Source organism: Lethenteron reissneri, chromosome 20 (assembly GCF_015708825.2).
Source record: "Lethenteron reissneri isolate LAM-NWPU_2019-01 chromosome 20, ASM1570882v1, whole genome shotgun sequence".
NCBI lineage: Eukaryota > Metazoa > Chordata > Hyperoartia > Petromyzontiformes > Petromyzontidae > Lethenteron > Lethenteron reissneri.
In genome coordinates this window covers 391,778-414,094 of record NC_083798.1, presented here as the reverse complement: position 1 = coordinate 414,094, position 22,317 = coordinate 391,778, and the positions used below count along the sequence as shown (strand labels likewise).

The 22,317-nt window shown below is 46.6% G+C and overlaps 1 protein-coding gene across 1 annotated transcript; it reads left to right on the top strand.

Moving 5' to 3' along the window:
- The first annotated feature begins 1,816 nt into the window (after window positions 1–1,816).
- LOC133344531 (interferon-induced protein 44-like) lies at window positions 1,817–21,730 on the top strand. Its single transcript, XM_061554506.1, has 8 exons — window positions 1,817–1,873; window positions 5,180–5,709; window positions 5,995–6,043; window positions 6,933–7,128; window positions 18,134–18,286; window positions 19,240–19,411; window positions 19,830–19,930; window positions 20,353–21,730. Exons 2-8 carry the CDS (start codon window positions 5,202–5,204, stop codon window positions 20,521–20,523), a joined length of 1,350 nt encoding a protein of 449 aa, XP_061410490.1. The 5' UTR covers window positions 1,817–1,873; window positions 5,180–5,201; the 3' UTR covers window positions 20,524–21,730.
- The last annotated feature ends 587 nt before the right edge of the window (window positions 21,731–22,317 follow it).

Here is a 22,317-nt window from a genome sequence, read left to right as displayed (position 1 = left end):
TGGATGAGCTATCATGTTGTGGCGAGGTCGCCTCTGAAAATAGCTAATAACTCAGTGGGCTTTACCTCGTAAATACAAGTAAAATTTTGAGTGGGTGATTGGGCAGGTGAGTGGGTGGTGACTGAGTGGGTGAGTGGGTGACTGAGTGGGTGATTGGGCAGGTGAGTGGGTGACTGAGTGAGTGACGGATCATGTTGGTGGGTGACTGAGTGAGTTATTGAGCAGGTTGGTAGGTGACCGAGTGGGTGATTGGGCAGGTGAGTGGGTGACTGAGTGGGTTATTGAGCAGGTGAGTGGGTGACTGAGTGGGTGATTGAGCAGGTTGGTAGGTGACTGAGTGGGTGATTGGGCAGGTGAGTGGGTGACTGAGTGGGTTATTGAGCAGGTGAGTGGGTGACTGAGTGGGTGATTGAGCAGATGAGTGGGTGACTGAGTGAGTTATTGAGCAGGTTGGTAGGTGACTGAGTGGGTGATTGGGCAGGTGAGTGGGTGACTGAGTGGGTTATTGAGCAGGTGAGTGGGTGACTGAGTGGGTGATTGAGCAGATGAGTGGGTGACTGAGTGGGTGATTGGGCAGGTGAGTGGGTGACTGAGTGGGTGATTGAGCAGGTGAGTGGGTGACTGAGTGGGTGATTGGGCAGGTGAGTGGGTGACTGAGTGGGTTATTGAGCAGGTGAGTGGGTGACTGAGTGGGTGATTGAGCAGATGAGTGGGTGACTGAGTGGGTGATTGGGCAGGTGAGTGGGTGACTTAGTGGGTGATTGAGCAGGTGGGTGGGTGACTGAGTGGGTGATTTGGCAGGTGAGTGGGTGTCTGAATGGGTGATTGAGCAGGTGGGTGGGTGACTGAGTGAGTGAGTGACGGATCAGGTGGGTGGGTGACTGAGTGAATGATTGGGCAGGTGAGTGGGTGACTGAGTGAGTGACTGAGCAGATGAAATGGTGAGACTGTAAATTAGCTCGTCAACTTATGGATCTATTCTATTTTTGAACGACATGGAGTCGGCTTTAACCCCACGATCAAAATAACATAATTGTTTTGACAACAAACAGTTTTTGTAGGCCGGAAGGCACCAGATATCCTCCATGTGATGAAGCTGCCGTGAAAACCCAATGTGCGACTGAGTTCTTACAGAGCTGAAGATCAGCTGTCTTTAGTTTGTTATCCTTCCACGCACCTCCGATTAGCACGGTTGGCTACGTACGGTGCGAATGAAGTTCAACGTGCAATCCTGTACGTACATACGACCGAAGGACAAGCGGATTGGTGCGGCTCCCTGCTGTGGAGTTGAAGGAGCCGTAATTGGATTGAGGGTGGCTCGAATGAAACGAGTTGCAGTATCGTGTGGATTGCGAGTATTATCTTCATGGTTTGAGTTTTAAAAGGTGACATGTGGAATTGCTGTTATTTATAGGCACGTCTTTTTTATATAAAGTAGTGATTTTTGTGTGGATTGTGATCATTTACTGGTTGCTTTCATACTTACATTGTAAAAAATGTTCGATATATTTTCAATATATCCTCAAGTATCTGATTCATATTCAGGGACCACAAATTATAACCTTCGATTAATGTTGTTTATGGACTGTATACAGTTGAATTGTTCATGCTGTGTTAATCCCGATATAACACATTCCCAGACAAAATAAACAGTTTGCAAGAACGTTGTTTCATGTAATGGGACCTTAGAAATTGGCCCTCCCAAGACTGTGGGTCACCTGTGTGTGAGAGCTGGCGGTCAATATCACCGCTGACGGGAGAGACCATTCACGCTGGGCGACAGAGGGGTGCTGGTGGTGTCACACTTGGGACAAACCACGTGTTCGAGGGGGTGGGCGGTTCGCATTTCCTGGTTTCACTTTTCACTTGCACGGTAAGTTGGCGCTCCTGCCCGCACGTCGTAGTTTTGTTCCCTTTTGACTCTTTCTCTCGTATTTAATTCGTGTTTCTACTGCATTCGCGTTTTGTCAAACGTACAGACGGTAAAGCGAAACGACAATGCAAGGGAGCAGTGTCGCATTAAGCTAGTGAGAGGCCTGCAGCATTTGTTGTAAAGGGGCCCTAAATATTTAAATATTAAAACACAAATTTGTACTCTTAGGTTTTTTCGGTAAAGTCACGTAGGCAAAAATAAAAATAAATAATAGAAATAAAAAAATAATACATTATTTTATAAGAATAAATAATAGAACTAATAATATAAATAAAATAAACAATTTCAATTTTATTTATTTATTTTAAAGCTTTGGTGACTGCAGGGATTCATATTATTGGTTCTTTCGGTAGTCATGTAGAAGGGAAATAATAAAATTAAATAAATAAACTTAGTTTTATTTAATAAAAGAAAACAAAATGATTTATTATTATTAAGGGAAATAATAAAATAAACTAATTGTTTACTTTATTAAAGTAATTTCTATTATTTTATTATTTCCCTTCTACGTGACTACCGAAAGAACCAAGAATATGAATCCCTGCAGTAACGAAAGCTTTAAATAAATAAAAAGTGCAAATTCGTTGTTACTGCAGCACCCCGGTGTGTTGGAGAGTTAATGAGGGCGAAGGGATTCATAATTGGTTTTGTCTCCCCAGTGGCGATGTTCACACACCACTTACTCGTTTAAGGCTGAGTCGACCTAGGGGAGGCCCAGGACCGGTTCAAATAATCGTCACCGGTGGTGGCCGTGAGCGGGAATCGAACTCGGGTCGCCGGGTTCGTAGCGCGGCGCGCTAAGCACTGCGCATGCGCGGGTTACGTGACAGATGTGACGTCACAGCTCACTTGCTGTGCAAAAAATCTATGCATTGAGCTCCCCCCCCTCCAAGTACCCACATGGCAAATTTCCAGTTTGTTGCATGTCGGGAAGTACGCTAAACATTTTGAACAGACACGCATTCACAAATTTGCCTTTTATATATGGAGATAACAGTAATGAGAAAAGCACGGCTCACTCCAACCCACACCAGGAGATCCGCTGTCGCCGTCCTAATCGCGGGAATAAAACGGCTCTGTCCCTTTCCCAATACCGCGCAACCTATTTGGCGGTACGTGTACACGTACCGCCAAATAGGTTCAAATGTAAGTTGTTTACAGGTCGTGTAAAGATGTGTTCGTAAACCCCTCCTCCACCCGACGCAGCCAACTATGCACTTCCTGATCCGGGTCCTTGAGTCGATGCTATGACGTCATCGGCACAGTCATACACGTGATCTATTATTAGTAGTCATGCACGTGTTCTAACAATTGGATAGAATTGTAAGGACAACCTCCCCGTAGAGGTGCATTCATCTAACATCTTTCCATGTGTTGTCTTCTCTGTGTATGTATCTCCACTTGTTGTAATTTTGCTTCGTTTTCGTTCAACGTGGTTGGTGTCTCTGTTTTCGTTTGTTTCCCTTGTGCATTCTCCGTTTTCGTGTTCCCATGTGTTTCCCCCGATTTGTTGACTGCATTGGTATATGCATGTCCATGCACGGTTACCCTTCCCTTCCCCCACCCTTCCCCCACCTCTACAGCCTGAATAAGTCCCTGTACGTTATCCCTCCGTGCGTCTTTCTGCGTGTGCCTCTCCATGTGTGTATGTCTCTTCGTGTGGTGTTTCTCGTTGTCCCTCTGTACTGCCCAAAACACCTTTCCCTGTGTGTCTTCTCTGTGTATGTAGCTCTGGTACCTTGTACCTCGTGTCTGTTCACGAGTCCTTATCCTCTGTTTACGTTGGTGTGTTCAACCTAGAAGATGAACACAAGATTTAGCAGTCTTTTGAAATACGTGGTCAACCAGGTTTAGTGTCTAACTGTGATGTTGGCCGACTGGGTTGCATCGCATTATGTTTCTAAGGTTTGCTGAGTTCGCCTCTCCCATCTTCTTGCTGTATTTGCCTCCGTGAAGTTTGCCGTTCTCTGTGTGCTCTGTGTGTGATGTCCCTCTGTGTGTTCCCTCGCTTGTGTGGTTTACGCCATTTTCACCTGAGGATGAGCGCTTGTGTTGCATTCGAAACGTCGTGATTTATTTTAATTTTATTTTATTTCTACATATGTGACTTTACCGAAAGAACCAATGAGTATAGTAATTCCTGCAGTCACGAAAGCTTCATTCCTAGTATAATTAGTTGGTTGCTTGATTGGTGCTGCCCCCTCTCTCTTTCTCTCTCCCCGCCCCCGAGTCTCCCTGACAACCGTCCACTCCATCCACATCGTAGGCATACAGAACAAAATAAAAATAAACATTACATTAATTACAAAAATCAACACGCTGATAATCATGAAGAAGACGATTTCCTCAAAGAAAACAAATAGGTTTGCTTATTTTCGATTTTATTTCCCCCCCTCAATTCTATCCCAATTTTGCTCTCGCTGCCATGCCACGAGATCAATAATCCATTCGGGTCTCACAGAGCAACAACACGTTTCATGACAGAGATCGGCCTGTGCAAGTCGACATCACAGGGTTACCTCTGAGATGCCTTCACGTGTTCTCTGATACACATGTAATGCGAGCGTAAATGGGGTTGTTGCTGGGCTCGGGTCCAATCACACGGCCGGGGGTATTGGTGGGCGGAGCCTGGTCTGCGGGGCGTGTGGGAGGGGCCACCGTTCGCCTCGGCTCCGATGGGGAGCGAGGTGAATGGGGGCGGAGCCAGCGGGGTAGTATGGGAAGGTCGGATCTGAGGATCCGGAAGAGGAGGATTCAGGGTCACGTGGGGGGAATGTATATAAGTGGGAGCCCGGAAGAGATTGGGGCAGTTGGGGAATCTAAGAGGCTGAGCCACGTTGGGTGGTGAGAGGGATCCACGCCATCGGCCACGTGGCCGAAGGACCTCTGCACGCCGTCGTCCAGTGGCGTGCGGAGTCCGGGAATAGGGGAGTTAACGGGGGAGTGTGCGGGCAAGAGAGAGAGAGAGAGAGCGTACGCGGGGCGCACGTGAGACAGGACTGGTCCGGGAGAGAGAGAGCGTGCGCGGGGCGCACGCGAGACAGCACTGGTCCGAGGAAGAGGCCAGTGGGGGTGCGGAGAAGAACCTAAATAAAAAACGAACGGAGACCAACATCGCCTGATAGAGTCGTTTATTACACACACGTGAAGGGGGCAGCACTTTCCCACTCGTCACATTCACAGCTTCTACCTCCTGCTGGAAGAGAGCCATGTTGACAGCTGTGCGTTGGTGTGTGTGATCTGCAGGTACCTCCAATAATCCTCGGCAATGGCCCAGTCCCCAAAGCTCTCGTCTGCGCAACAGCAGAAGCTGCTCCGAGCCCTGAACATCGCGAACAAGTCCCTACGCATCCTTTACAAGGGCAGCACAGACGGCTTCAACACAACGGCGTTCCACACGAAATGCAACAACCAAGGCCCTACCATCACCGTTGCGTACAACGCCCAGGGGTACATTTTTGGGGGCTACGTTTCACAGACCCTAACGTCTCGGGGAAGCTACATTGCAGACAACGACTCGTTCGTGTTTCGCTTGGAGGGACCAGGAAACCCATCCCCCTCTGTGATTAAAACTGCCAATACATCAAACTCCTTCTATGATGCTTCAAACTACGGTCCTACTTTTGGAAGTGGGCACGACCTCATGTTTCTCCCCAACAACGGTACCAATGGCTGCAGTTTCACGGGCAATCTGGGCCAGACGTACAGTGCAACAAACGCCAACATCTTCGGAAACGACTTGATTTTGCACGAGCTGGAGGTGTACACCCTTGACGGTACTGAGTAATTTCACAGTTGCACAAATGGCCCGGCATTTGTAAAATCACGCAGCACCTACACATGTGCACCATTTGATTTCACACACGTTTGAAATGACATCGGGATGCAGTTGTTCAACATGCCTCGCAGCCAGTGGTGTAGCGTGGTGGGCATTGAGCCCTGGTGCAAGGAATGAAATGAGGCCACCTGTCCAGTTTCCAAGATGGAGGCCTTCATCCAACGGTGATCCATTATGGCTGATAATGAAGCTTTTAATGTGTCATGGTTTCCTCTTGTCATAGAGAAAGTGCTGGCCGAAAAGCCGTGGAGAAATGTTTCATGGACTGAAGAGTAAGTGAACACTGCCTTGTCACGCAGCAACCTACCGGCTGGTATCTCGGGGAATGGCCCTAATGCATGACAGCCCCGTGAGAGACACCAGCAATAGCTGTGAAGCAGGAACCTCCCTTGCCGTTGGCAAAGATACAGCACTTGCGTGTCGAAAAGTGACCACAGCAATCAGAGCAGCCAGAACATCATCTGTGATACATCACAGGTTCACGTTCTGCAACCAATTCGCTGAACTGAAACGCCCGATAACGCCGTGGGCTCCATTACATTGAGGAGGCTGGTAGATGCCTTGGAGGGAGATTTATAGCCCATCCCTTTGATAACGCAGGGCTAACAATGTGTAAAAAAAATCTTTTTTACCAAAGTTAAAAAATATTTTGATACAAAACTTTATTAAATATATGCAGCCACCGGTTTTTAGTGCACGCTCGCACACTCACACAGTGGGCGGCTGCACCGTTTCTGTGGTGCGTAGCCCCCTTCTGCTGTAGCCCTGTCTTGCTCTCTTTCTTCATCCTTGTCTCTCTTCTACTCAGTTTTTTTATGATTCTCGCTGGAATTAATTATTATTCTTCCTCTTGCTTTCTCTCTCTGTTTTTGTTATATATTTCTCCGTCCTAGCGTCGGCTGAGTGGGTGGTCGATTTCCGGGACGCTTGACCGTCGAGATTGCGCGAGTCGACGTCGTTGGAAACGATCTTGACCAATGTCGCGCGGCTCTCCTGCCGATCGGACGTGGTGACCGCTCTGTGCCCCTCCGCGATTATCTCGTCGCTTTGCGAGCACTGTCCTGTTTTGTACGCATGCACGTATGCTGAACTGCTTTGTCCGTCGCACGTAGCCAACCGGGCTGATCGAAGGTTCGCTGGTTTGTTTCCACCGGATGTCAGGAAGCGAGAGCAGCTCATGCGGGACGTGTGCGGCCACACCACACGGGACACGCGTGTGAAGGCCCCACGCGTTCTGCTGCTGGGCCAGGTTGGCGCGGGAAAGTCGAGCTTCTTCAACTCCCTCGATGCCGTCTTCGCGGGCCACGTGACCACGCGCGCAGCAGCGGGCAGCAGCGGATCCAGCCTCACCTCCCGGGTAACCCTCGCGGTCACGGAGCGAAGGATTCGAAGCCGGGAAGCCGCGGGGCCAAGGACGAGTCGTGGCCAGGAGCCTTTTAGGACGAGGCCAGCATCAAGACCGGATCCTCGATGTGGCTGTAGTGAGAAAAGCTCGTGTTGCAGTATGAGAAACTGTCAAACACTGTGAAACAAAAACTGCTACCTAATTATCATTCTCACGATTCAATTCTGCGTAATCATGTGTTTTCAAGAACATTGAACAATCAGTGATTATTTAGATATTTTTATTATGCAAGTCATTATGAGAAACAAAAACGTGACCAGTTTGAAACACCCAAATCCGTGATGTCCTCGGATGAGAGCTGAGAAAGTGTCCCCTTAGCCGGCCTCTGCTTCCGAAGCTCGATTTTTACTGATATTGGAAATGCCGGCCCAATTCTCAAATCTAAATCAAATGTACATACAGGCATACCTCTCACAGTGCTCAGCATGCAGTCTTGGTAAACTGAGCGCTGGACGAAACAGTGCTACGGGAGGTCATTATAACACAATTCCAATGTAGATGCATTACCGACAGTGTTATTCTTTTTATCTATGAACGATATATGAGGCTTCATTGGGGTATCGGTAATACGTCTTAATAACGATACTGTACACATGATAAATGTATTAAAGCACTTTATAAATTAAAATAACTTTTCATGACATAAAATAATAGATTAAGTTATATACTCACCAGCGCTCTGCGGGAAGCTTTACGAACCAAGGGGATTACTCGATCCATTGATCACTTGACAATCAATCGATTGAGTATCGGCTTTTTTAAAAAATCCTTTATATTAAGTTTGCTTGCTTGCGTGCTTGCGTGCTTGCTTGCTTGCTTACGACCGTGCAAATCTTTCGGTCGTTTTTTAACCCACTTCCCGTGATCCAATCGAGCTGACATTTTCCACACAGACTCGTTGTGCGTGACAATTAATGTTCGTGAAAAATGTTTTCCAAAATTTTACACTTTTTAGGACTAAAATATTATATCTTCTTGGTTCTTTCGGTAAAGTCACGTAGAAGGGAAGCAATAAAATAATAAAAATAAAACATAATAAAATAAAATAATTCTCACGACGTTTCGGCCACAACGCAAGCAGCCGTCCTCAGGTGAAGAATGAGACACTACCAAGCTAGGAGCTTATATATACGCTGCGTTGGAGGTGCAAGAGCGCCTTAACAAAAAGAATGTGCATATGAAGAGGAATTTAGCATATTCATGGGAAATGCGTAGGAGGTGGGTGGGGGGGGTTTCATAGTCATTATGCCCATGCATTATGCAGGATCAACAGCACCAAGGGGGGGTGCAGTAGCATTAACAAAGGAAAAGAATGTTAATAGTATGTAGCTGCAGTTACTAAACAACAACGTAGAAAACTAAAGTATAAACTACATAAAAAACTAAAGTATAAACTGCATAGCACCATCAGTATACTTACTATACTCTACAATAAGCTGAGTTACTAACAGCAAGTAATACATTACAATTCTACGTCGTAAAAAATTATATAATATGCTTCCATCTAAACTTTATTCTCTTACATCACACGAGCATACACCGTACTATATACTGCCATAGATAAACCCAACATTAAATTATATACTGTATTGCTATAAACCACCCTATACCTTATACATTTTAATATAACACTATGTATTATTCTACTCACCCTAATGTGTATCACACTGCTATATGTTTACTATACAATTACGATACTATATATTACTTTGTACATTGTATTAAGCATATAAATGTTATACTATTTGTTATTATACGCTGTACCATTGACCGTCGTATCAATGGGTGAGTCGTGGGGGGGAAACTTGCAGCGGAGCAAAGAATCCATTCCCTGCGGAGAATACAATGCCAGTGAGTGGAGCGAGGTCTGAAAGTCACCGTAAACGTGAACACAATCAGTTAAGATCCGAAATGGTTTATTACGTCCTTCCAATGATTGCTAAGCCAGAATCCATCTTCTCGGTTAAAATTGTCTCTGTGTTTGTATATGTGGATCGCCTCATGAACGAATCTCTCATGATAGCCAGATGGCTTGCAGAGAACCTCTGTCTTGGAGAAGTCAATGTCATGTGAGCCCACTGAGTTGTAACAGTGATCTGCCACGGCTGAGGTGTTTGTCCTACCGTGTTTCAAGTCCGCTTTATGTTCACGGATGCGGTCCGAGACATGTCGTTTGGTTTCCCCAATGTAACTGCTATCAAAAGGAGACCTGATGGTTCAATGAGCCACTCTGTCTACAGGAAAGCCACCCATACGGATGCTTACTTAAAACCGGATTCCCACCACCATCCATCCCAGAAGAATTCCCTCATCAAGACTCTATATCATAGAGCCCAATGCATCTCCGACCAGGAACACATTGCCAGTGAACTCAAACACGTACGCCAAGCTCTTAAGGCTAATGGTTACTCCGACTACACAATCCGCAAAGCCATCACTCCAACCATCAAGAAGGATCCTGTTGAGGAGCCTTTCAAGACCATCACCTTACCCTACATTGCTGGGGTCACAAAAAAGATCTCCAAAATCCTGATTAAACACAAGATCCAGGTCTGATTCAACACAGTACATAAAATCCGTGATCTGGTACCGTCTGTAAAAGATGTGGTTCCAGACATACAGTACCCTGGCGTCTACAAACTAAGTTGCCTCTGTGGTAGCAGTTACATTGGGGAAACCAAACGACATATCTCGGACCGCATCCGTGAACATAAAGCAGACCTGAAACACGGTAGGACAAACACCTCAGCCGTGGCAGATCACTGTTACAACTCAGTGGGCTCACATGACATTGACTTCTCCAAGACAGAGGTTCTCTGCAAGCCATCTGGCTATCATGAGAGATTCGTTCATGAGGCGATCCACATATACAAACACAGAGACAATTTTAACCGAGAAGATGGATTCTGGCTTAGCAATCATTGGAAGGACGTAATAAACCATTTCGGATCTTAACTGATTGTGTTCACGTTTACGGTGACTTTCAGACCTCGTTCCACTCACTGGCATTGTATTCTCCGCAGGGAATGGATTCTTTGCTCCGCTGCAAGTTTCCCCCCCACGACTCACCCATTGATACGACGGTCAATGGTACAGCGTATAATAACAAATAGTATAACATTTATATGCTTAATACAATGTACAAAGTAATATATAGTATCGTAATTGTATAGTAAACATATAGCAGTGTGATACACATTAGGGTGAGTAGAATAATACATAGTGTTATATTAAAATGTATAAGGTATAGGGTGGTTTATAGCAATACAGTATATAATTTAATGTTGGGTTTATCTATGGCAGTATATAGTACGGTGTATGCTCGTGTGATGTAAGAGAATAAAGTTTAGATGGAAGCATATTATATAATTTTTTACGATGTAGAATTGTAATGTATTACTTGCTGTTAGTAACTCAGCTTATTGTAGAGTATAGTAAGTATACTGATGGTGCTATGCAGTTTATACTTTAGTTTTTTATGTAGTTTATACTTTAGTTTTCTACGTTGTTGTTTAGTAACTGCAGCTACATACTATTAACATTCTTTTCCTTTGTTAATGCTACTGCACCCCCCCTTGGTGCTGTTGATCCTGCATAATGCATGGGCATAATGACTATGAAACCCCCCCCACCCACCTCCTACGCATTTCCCATGAATATGCTAAATTCCTCTTCATATGCACACTAGCTGTACTACCCGGCTTCGCCCGGGACTTGTATCTACCACGGCCGGCCGCCTTTGTCTCCCCAGTGGCGATGTTAATACGCTACAGTAGTTAAGTTACTCGTTTGAGGCAGAGTCGACCTAGGGGAGGTTCAAATAATCGTCACCGGTGGTGGCCGTGAGCGGGAATCGAACTGGGTTTGCCGGGTTGGTAGCGCAGCGTAGCGTTAAGCACTACACCCACCGCTCCTCACACACCACACACGCACAGACACACACACAGACACACACACAGACACACGCAGACACACACAGACAGAAACACACACACAGACAGCACGCTAACCACTACACTACCGCTCCCCACACACCACACACGCACACACACACACAGACACACACACAGACACACACACAGACACACACACACAGACACACACACACAGACACAGGCAGCACGCTAAGCACTACACTACCGTTCCCCCTACACAACACACGCGCGCGCGTCCATAGGTACACATACACGCGCTTGCTGCAGACACACAGGACTTTCAGGGTGCATACGGCAGTAAACGACTGAAATAATAAAGCGGCAATGCTGTGTAAGGAACGCCTTAGACCCGCATTATACATTTGTGTAATGCGAGCGTAAACACACAAACACACACAAACACATACACAATACACACACACATACATGCAGACACACAGACAGACACATAACACACATACATACACACACATACAAACACAGAAACACATACACACACATACATAGACACACACATACATACACACAAACACATCCACAGACGTACATACACACATACATACAGGCACGCAGACATACACATAAACACATACAAAAAAACCCACATACATACACACACACATACATACACACAAACACATGCACACACATACATACACACATGCATACAGACACACAGACATACACATAAACACATACACACATACACATGACCCGGCTTCGCCCGGGACTTGGATCCACCACGGCGGCAAAACCGACATACATACACACACAGACATACACACAAACACATACACACACATACATACACACATGCATACAGACACACAGACATACACATAAACACATACACATGACCCGGCTTCGCCCGGGACTTGGATCCACCACGGCGGCAAAACCGACATACATACACACACAGACATACACACAAACACATACACACACATACATACACACATGCATACAGACACACAGACATACACATAAACACATACACATGACCCGGCTTCGCCCGGGACTTGGATCTACCACGCCCAGCCGCCTTTGTCTCCCAAGTGCCGATGTTAATACGCCACACCAGTTACTCGTTTGAGGCTGAGTGGACCTAGGGGAGGTTCAAATAATCGTCACCGGTGGTGGCCGTGAGCGGGAATGGAACTGGGTTCGCCGGGTTGGTAGCGCAGCGTAGCGTTAAGCACTACACCCACCGCTCCTCACACACCACACACGCACAGACACACACACAGACACACGCAGACACACACAGACAGACACAGACAGACACACACACACACAGACACACAGACAGCACGCTAAGCACTACACTACCGCTCCCCACACACCACACACGCACACACACAGACACACACACAGACACACGCAGACACACACAGACAGACACAGACAGACACACACACACACAGACACAGACAGCACGCTAAGCACTACACTACCGTTCCCCCTACACAACACACGCGCGCGCGTCCATAGGTACACATACACGCGCTTGCTGCAGACACACACGACTTTCAGGGTGCGTAAGGCAGTAAACGACTGAAATAATAAAGCGGCAATGCTGTGCGAGGAACGCCTTAGACCAGCAACACATTTGTGTAATGCGAGCGTAAACACACAAACACATACAAACACATACACACACATACATACAAACACATACACACAGACATACACATACACACAAACACACACATACATGCACACAAACACATACACAATACACACACACATACATGCAGACACAGACAGACACATAACACACATACATACACACACATACACACATACATAGACACACACATACATAGACACACACATACATACACACAAACACATGCACACACGTACATACACACATACATAGAGACACGCAGACATACACATAAAGACATAAAAAAAACCCACATACATACACACACACATACACACAAACACATACATACACATACATACACACATACATAGAGACACACAGACATACACATAAACACAAACACACATACACATGACCCGGCTTCGCCCGGGACTTGGATCCACGATGCCCCGCCGCCTTTGTCTCCCCAGTGACGATGTTCACACACGACAGCAGTTACGCTTTTGAGGCTGAGTGGACCTAGGGGAGGGCCAGGTCCGTTTCAAATAATCGTCAGCGGTGGTGGGCGTGAGTTGGAATCGAACTGGGGTCGCTCAAGCAGCTTAATGACTGTTTGTACAAAGAACATATAAAGAATCGATTATAATAACCAGGCAAGAGTCCACATTATAGACTGCCAGTACACGCACTCAGCTTCATAAGCAGGCTAGAGTGTACATGATAGAGTGGCAGTACGCTCACCGAGCTTAATAAGCAGGCTACAGTGTACATGATAGACTGGCAGTACGCTCACCCAGCTTAATGAGTATTTGTACAGTGAACATTAAAGTAATCGATTGTTGGCGCGTTGGGTTTAAAAGTAATATTAATAGCACACATTGTGGTGGGGGTGTAGTGAAGAGTAGGAAAAACTTTGATGAATTTACCTCAGAGTGGCGTGGTGGGTGTCGAGGCCTAGTAGCGTGCAAAGCCTGCGGCCTCTCCTAAAATTGCGGCTTGGAAGAGGCAGGGTACGGGTGGCGTTCCTTCCCCCCCCCCTAGCGCTCCAACAATACTGTGTAATGGCTATTATTTAATTAAATACGGAGCTTATGAAAGTGGCGAAGGCGTGGCTAGCCGTTGGCAGGGGCAACCGCCGTCCAATGAAACTGCAGCCCTTGGCGAAGGCGTGGCTAGCCGTTGCCAGGTCCAATGAAAGCGGCGAAGGCGTGGCTAGCCGTTGCCAGGGGCAACCGCCGTCCAATGAAAGTGCGTATGGGCCAAAGTCCACACACACACACACAGACAGACAGACATGAACGATTTTATATATATAGACTAGCTGTACTACCCGGCTTCGCCCGGGACTTGTATCTACCACGGCCGGCCGCCTTTGTCTCCCCAGTGGCGATGTTAATACGCTACAGTAGTTAAGTTACTCGTTTGAGGCAGAGTCGACCTAGGGGAGGTTCAAATAATCGTCACCGGTGGTGGCCGTGAGCGGGAATCGAACTGGGTTTGCCGGGTTGGTAGCGCAGCGTAGCGTTAAGCACTACACCCACCGCTCCTCACACACCACACACGCACAGACACACACACAGACACACACACAGACACACGCAGACACACACAGACAGAAACACACACACAGACAGCACGCTAACCACTACACTACCGCTCCCCACACACCACACACGCACACACACAGACACACACACAGACACACACACAGACACACACACACAGACACACACACACAGACACAGGCAGCACGCTAAGCACTACACTACCGTTCCCCCTACACAACACACGTGCGCGCGTCCATAGGTACACATACACGCGCTTGCTGCAGACACACAGGACTTTCAGGGTGCATACGGCAGTAAACGACTGAAATAATAAAGCGGCAATGCTGTGTAAGGAACGCCTTAGACCCGCATTATACATTTGTGTAATGCGAGCGTAAACACACAAACACACACAAACACATACACAATACACACACACATACATGCAGACACACAGACAGACACATAACACACATACATACACACACATACAAACACAGAAACACATACACACACATACATAGACACACATACATACACACAAACACATCCACAGACGTACATACACACATACAGGCACGCAGACATACACATAAACACATACAAAAAAACCCACATACATACACACACACATACATACACACAAACACATGCACACACATACATACACACATGCATACAGACACACAGACATACACATAAACACATACACACATACACATGACCCGGCTTCGCCCGGGACTTGGATCCACCACGGCGGCAAAACCGACATACATACACACACAGACATACACACAAACACATACACACACATACATACACACATGCATACAGACACACAGACATACACATAAACACATACACATGACCCGGCTTCGCCCGGGACTTGGATCCACCACGGCGGCAAAACCGACATACATACACACACAGACATACACACAAACACATACACACACATACATACACACATGCATACAGACACACAGACATACACATAAACACATACACATGACCCGGCTTCGCCCGGGACTTGGATCCACCACGGCGGCAAAACCGACATACATACACACACAGACATACACACAAACACATACACACACATACATACACACATGCATACAGACACACAGACATACACATAAACACATACACATGACCCGGCTTCGCCCGGGACTTGGATCTACCACGCCCAGCCGCCTTTGTCTCCCAAGTGCCGATGTTAATACGCCACACCAGTTACTCGTTTGAGGCTGAGTGGACCTAGGGGAGGTTCAAATAATCGTCACCGGTGGTGGCCGTGAGCGGGAATGGAACTGGGTTCGCCGGGTTGGTAGCGCAGCGTAGCGTTAAGCACTACACCCACCGCTCCTCACACACCACACACGCACAGACACACACACAGACACACGCAGACACACACAGACAGACACAGACAGACACACACACACACAGACACACAGACAGCACGCTAAGCACTACACTACCGCTCCCCACACACCACACACGCACACACACAGACACACACACAGACACACGCAGACACACACAGACAGACACAGACAGACACACACACACACAGACACAGACAGCACGCTAAGCACTACACTACCGTTCCCCCTACACAACACACGCGCGCGCGTCCATAGGTACACATACACGCGCTTGCTGCAGACACACACGACTTTCAGGGTGCGTAAGGCAGTAAACGACTGAAATAATAAAGCGGCAATGCTGTGCGAGGAACGCCTTAGACCAGCAACACATTTGTGTAATGCGAGCGTAAACACACAAACACATACAAACACATACACACACATACATACAAACACATACACACAGACATACACATACACACAAACACACACATACATGCACACAAACACATACACAATACATACACACATACATGCAGACACAGACAGACACATAACACACATACATACACACACATACACACATACATAGACACACACATACATAGACACACACATACATACACACAAACACATGCACACACGTACATACACACATACATAGAGACACGCAGACATACACATAAAGACATAAAAAAAAACCCACATACATACACACACACATACACACAAACACATACATACACATACATACACACATACATAGAGACACACAGACATACACATAAACACAAACACACATACACATGACCCAGCTTCGCCCGGGACTTGGATCCACGATGCCCCGCCGCCTTTGTCTCCCCAGTGACGATGTTCACACACGACAGCAGTTACGCTTTTGAGGCTGAGTGGACCTAGGGGAGGGCCAGGTCCGTTTCAAATAATCGTCAGCGGTGGTGGGCGTGAGTTGGAATCGAACTGGGGTCGCTCAAGCAGCTTAATGACTGTTTGTACAAAGAACATATAAAGAATCGATTATAATAACCAGGCAAGAGTCCACATTATAGACTGCCAGTACACGCACTCAGCTTCATAAGCAGGCTAGAGTGTACATGATAGAGTGGCAGTACGCTCACCGAGCTTAATAAGCAGGCTACAGTGTACATGATAGACTGGCAGTACGCTCACCCAGCTTAATGAGTATTTGTACAGTGAACATTAAAGTAATCGATTGTTGGCGCGTTGGGTTTAAAAGTAATATTAATAGCACACATTGTGGTGGGGGTGTAGTGAAGAGTAGGAAAAACTTTGATGAATTTACCTCAGAGTGGCGTGGTGGGTGTCGAGGCCTAGTAGCGTGCAAAGCCTGCGGCCTCTCCTAAAATTGTCGGCTTGGAAGAGGCAGGGTACGGGTGGCGTTCCTTCCCCCCCCCCCTAGCGCTCCAACAATACTGTGTAATGGCTATTATTTAATTAAATACGGAGCTTATGAAAGTGGCGAAGGCGTGGCTAGCCGTTGGCAGGGGCAACCGCCGTCCAATGAAACTGCAGCCCTTGGCGAAGGCGTGGCTAGCCGTTGCCAGGTCCAATGAAAGCGGCGAAGGCGTGGCTAGCCGTTGCCAGGGGCAACCGCCGTCCAATGAAAGTGCGTATGGGCCAAAGTCCACACACACACACACAGACAGACAGACATGAACGATTTTATATATATAGATTCTTTTTGTTAAGGCGCTCTTGCACCTCCAACGCAGCGTATATATAAGCTCCTAGCTTGGTAGTGTCTCATTCTTCACCTGAGGACGGCTGCTTGCGTTGTGGCCGAAACGTCGTGAGAATTATTTTATTTTATTATGTTTTATTTTTATTATTTTATTGCTTCCCTTCTACGTGACTTTACCGAAAGAACCAAGAAGATGGATTCCTGCAGTCACGAAAGCTTTAAATCGAAAAATAAAATATTATATTTAATTACCAATTGCTTAATGGTGCAATGCAATCATCTGACCCATAGGTGGCAGCCATCTCAAGCCAGAGGACGAGAGGACTCAAGCCGCCACGCATATAAAGGATTTATAGTGAAAAACTTTGTTTTTTACGGGTTATACTTGTATCACTTTCTTTTGTAGAGCACCCTGGGCTTCACTGCTAGAAGAGCGCGATATGACAAAATTATCCTGCACTGTCGTGTTCATCACGGGTTAGACGAGCGGTTGACAAAAAGCGACAACTGTTTTTGTGTTTAGTTTGTTGTCCTTCCCCCGCACCTCCGATTTACATGGTTGGCTACGTACGGCGCGAAAGAAGTTCAGCATACATACATATATTATGGCCATGTCATATGATTAAACTAGCACTTGGGTTTACGTTTGGGCAGTCGCTCATAAAGAATCCAGCAATAATCCCGGGTTGTTCCAGATATTTGTTTTGCTATGTGCACGTATTTGTTATTTGTACATATCAAGTGCACGTGTGCTGTGTGTGGGTGTTCAGTTCCGCACATATCAGCTGTTTGCCGGGAGAGGAGGCAAGGCACTGCCTGTGCAGCTATGCGACACCATGGGGATGGAAGAGGGCCCGGGCACCGGCATAGACCCGGAGGACGTGGTCAGCGTGCTGCACGGACACGTGCCCGACCGCTACCAGGTGACCAAGCCTCAGCTTGTTACTCACAACAGCCTCATTGAGGAATGCACATCACCAGATGGCCAGTTGGCTCGGAGGTTCAGACCGCCGAGCTGGCTTCGCAGACATCCTGGTGTCACATGGAGCATGCTCATGCATATTCAGATAGGTGTGGTGTGACACGTAATGCACATTAATGCAAGGTGTGGTCATGCATTTTATAGACATAGCATATAAGGTGTCACTTCCTGCATGGACTGAGAGCAATGGCGTCACTTAAGCTTTGGCGTGTGCACTAAGCACTGGACTGAGAACTCGGTGAAGTCTGTAAAGTTACCAGACGGACTCAATGTGTGTTTTACGTTACACAAGGCATAATGTTACACCTGGGTTACAATATAGGTAAGTCGCCTGTGATTACACCGGGTTCTCAAGTGTAGTGAGTTGATAATCTCAACCCGGTGACTCCACAGAGGTCACTTGTAAGGGATCTTGGAGGTAGCTCTGCGATATTCGCTTCTATGGCCGCTCTCAAACATCAAGGGTTGCACTGCTTTGTGAGGGATGTGTTGTCGGACCAAAGGCGTACATCACCACCATATCTGATAATAGATATGCAAGTCAAATAATAATTACTTTTGGTACTTGATAACATGCAGAAATGCTGTCCCAGTGTCTCAAAGTTTTGCGTAAATCGGGATTTTGTCCCCGATTTAACATTTTATGGCATCTTGCTTGATTGACAATCGTACAAAGGGTGGAGCTACCTGACTAGTGGGCAGAGCCAGGAGGCCACTCCCTGTGTGGGTGGTGCTGGTGATAGAGTGGGCACGGCTATACAAAAGTAGGTGGGGCTGATGGAGAGAGGGGCTGCCAGTTTTAACACAACGCGTTCCAGTTGAGCCTCCCAGAAGAGGAAGTGGTGTATTGTCCGCGTTCGTGACGGTGTCTCCGAATGCTGCGTGTGTTCGTAGTTCAACCCCGTGGCATCAATCGACTGTAGCTACCCGGGCTACGTACAGGAGCCCGAGCTGGCGCAGCGCGTGCACTGCCTGGTGTTCGTAATGGATGCGGGCAAGGTGGCCGTCATGTCAGAGCGCATGCAGGCCAAGCTGCAGCTCATTCGCAGCAAGGCCAACAAGATGGGTGAGGCGGCCGAGCACTCACACCACGACTTGTCCACCATGCATTGCCGGCCAGGCGTGAGAGGCCGGTGGGGCCCCACCAGAGAAATAAAGGAAAATGGAATTGCTAAACAAACTTGATCCACACTGTAGAGTTTAAAATGGAATTTTATTTTACATTTTACACAAGAAAATTTACAAACAGGTGCTCGCTAACAGCACTCACCCCAAGTGTTTAAGACAATACTGGGAATCTGTGTGTATTGAGTGGTGGTGCAGTGGTTCAGTACTATGCTTTGAATATGTCCTCCTGAATTCAGTGCTGGCGAGGGCTGACAGTGGTGAATAGTATCCGAACTTGTCCTCCAACAATACAGGTTAAATGGGGGATCTGTCTCCTGTGTATTTGTGTTCATGGTTTATGATTTTTCCCTGGCCAGGTATCCCGCAACTCATCCTGTTGACCAAAGTGGACCAGGCATGTCCTCTGGTCGAAGAGGACATTCAGAACATCTATCGTAGCCAATATATCAAGGAGAAGGTAACGTCAGTTTAATTCACGACCTTTATACAGAAGTTTTCATAAATGAGGCATTGTTACATCTGCATGGTAGTTGAGGTCATCATCATTCTGATAGCTGGGCTCTGGTGGTTATGCACACCTGTAATCGAGACCTGTGGAGCCAAGGATTGGTGGATTACACAAATTTACTGGGTCGTGTTTTCTCGTCAACCTGAGCCTCAAAGCAAGTAGCTGGTGCGATGTGTAAACATCGCCACTAGGGAGACAAAGGCAGTCAGGCGTGGTGCTGGCCACCAACCCTATCGTGTGCCGTGCTAGCCTTCATAGGTGCTGCTCACTAACACCACTTGCCCCAACAGTCTGTTACGGCTATGTGGAGGATATTTGGCTTTGTGTGCACACGTGTGCACGGTTACTCGTGTGCCTGACCCCGCCGGCAGGTGGTGGAGGTGGCGTCGCACCTGGGCATGCCCGTGTCCTCCGTGCTGCCCATCAAGAACTACGCCGTGCAGCTGGAGCCCGACACCAGCAGCGACATTCTGCTGCTCATGGCTCTGCTGCAGATGCTGCGCTACGTGGACGACTTCCTCATGGAGCTCGCGGAAGCCTGAAAGTGGCTTGGAGAGCTACTCCCATACATGGCCTAAATTTAGTGGCCAGGGCAAGATCGGTTAGTGTTGCCAACTCCTCAAAGCGGAAAGTTGCCAAACGAAACTCAAACTGTCACCAGATGTCGCTAAATTAAACCTCTAAAGTTTAAAAAATATTACTAGATAATTTACCAAGTCTGGAACAAAGTAAATTGATATAGAATCCTATATACCCGGGATGTCACTAAATATAAAGATGTCACTTTGATTATATTTTTCACGAGGGAAACGTAAAAATTCACTAAACATAGCAACAAAACTGCTGAGCTGGCAAACCGAGACCGGTCCTCGTCCCCAAAATCTGCATGACCTCATCCCCCTCTATACCTGATCCTCTCTGCTTTAGGTCCCCTTATTTACGTGTTATTTTTGGTCTAGGGAATTAAGCGGGAATCACGTTGCTTTGTTGGGTAGCAAGTACAGGGCAAGACAATGTCTGAATTAAGTTCGTTCGTTTTGAGACCTGTTTGGGATAAGAGACACGGAACTGCTTCGTCCCCGCTGGCATAGTGCAGTTTGTGTAGCTGTCAAACCACTGACTTGTTCCATAAATAAGTTGGGTTTTTTATCATAACGAAATAATTACCTTCTAAATGACAACCCATGTTTTGTAAGGATGACTTTTCATATTTTACTGTGGTTGCCCAATATTTGGAATTGTCCATGAAATTAATTTCATCTTTCAACGACTATTTACAGATAATTAAATAGCACCATTTAGCGTTAAGTGACTCTAAAGTTACAACCTTCGGTAATCGATTCTTGACACGAGACGAGTCTTCAGGAAGCACGGAACGCGACAGTGGAAGTGGACATTTACAATTATCCCATAAAACCCTGAAAGAGGAGCAGGCCCCAGCACAGCTGGTATGGTCATCCCAACCCATAACCTCCAACAGATGCCACTGCCATCACAGGAAACCTGAAAACAAATGTTCATGAAACAGATACGAGCAAAATATGATACAGGTACTCCAATGCATAAAATAATGTGTCTTAAGTTGACGAATGCTTGTCCCTTTGTAACAATACATTGCAAAAATTGTTTGCAAATTTGAAGCACCCAATGTTACAATTGCAGTTTATCTTTGAGGACATGCGTTTGCCAAAATGCTCTCCAGGTGATTGTAAATGCTTTGGTCCTTAATAAATGGATACAATAATATAATCAGGCGTTGGATATACAGTATTATTTATTAGTGTTTATTTATTGGTGACTAGCTTTACTTCCCGGCTTTACCCGGGACTTGGATTCTTGTCTTAAATTAATACACGGTCTACGCGGAGGGTTGGGGGGGGGGGGGTCGTGACGTCAGCAGGCACACTGCGTAACGCTCCCGCATGCGGGTGATATCACAGATGTGACGTCACTGCTCACTTGCGTGCAAAATATATCCATTATTGCGCCCCCCGCCTCCCAAAATACATTGTGTACAGTCTGGAAGCTACCCACAGGCCCAATTTAAAGTTTGTTGCATGTTGGGAAGTATGCTAAATATTTCGAAAACATTCACACATTTCCATTTTTTTTATTCCTTTATAAATTATTTTTTTGTGTTGAAGGATAGCACGATTGGCTACGTACGGTGCGAAAGCAGGTCAACATACGCTGGACTAAAACAAATTAAGTAAAACGAAGTGCCCATAGACTATAATGGGGATTCCTTTTCCAAAAGTCTATAGGCATTAATTTTTCTGTCATTCGTTGCCGTCCGTCCCGTCTCTATTGTTTATACGCCACATTGACACATATAA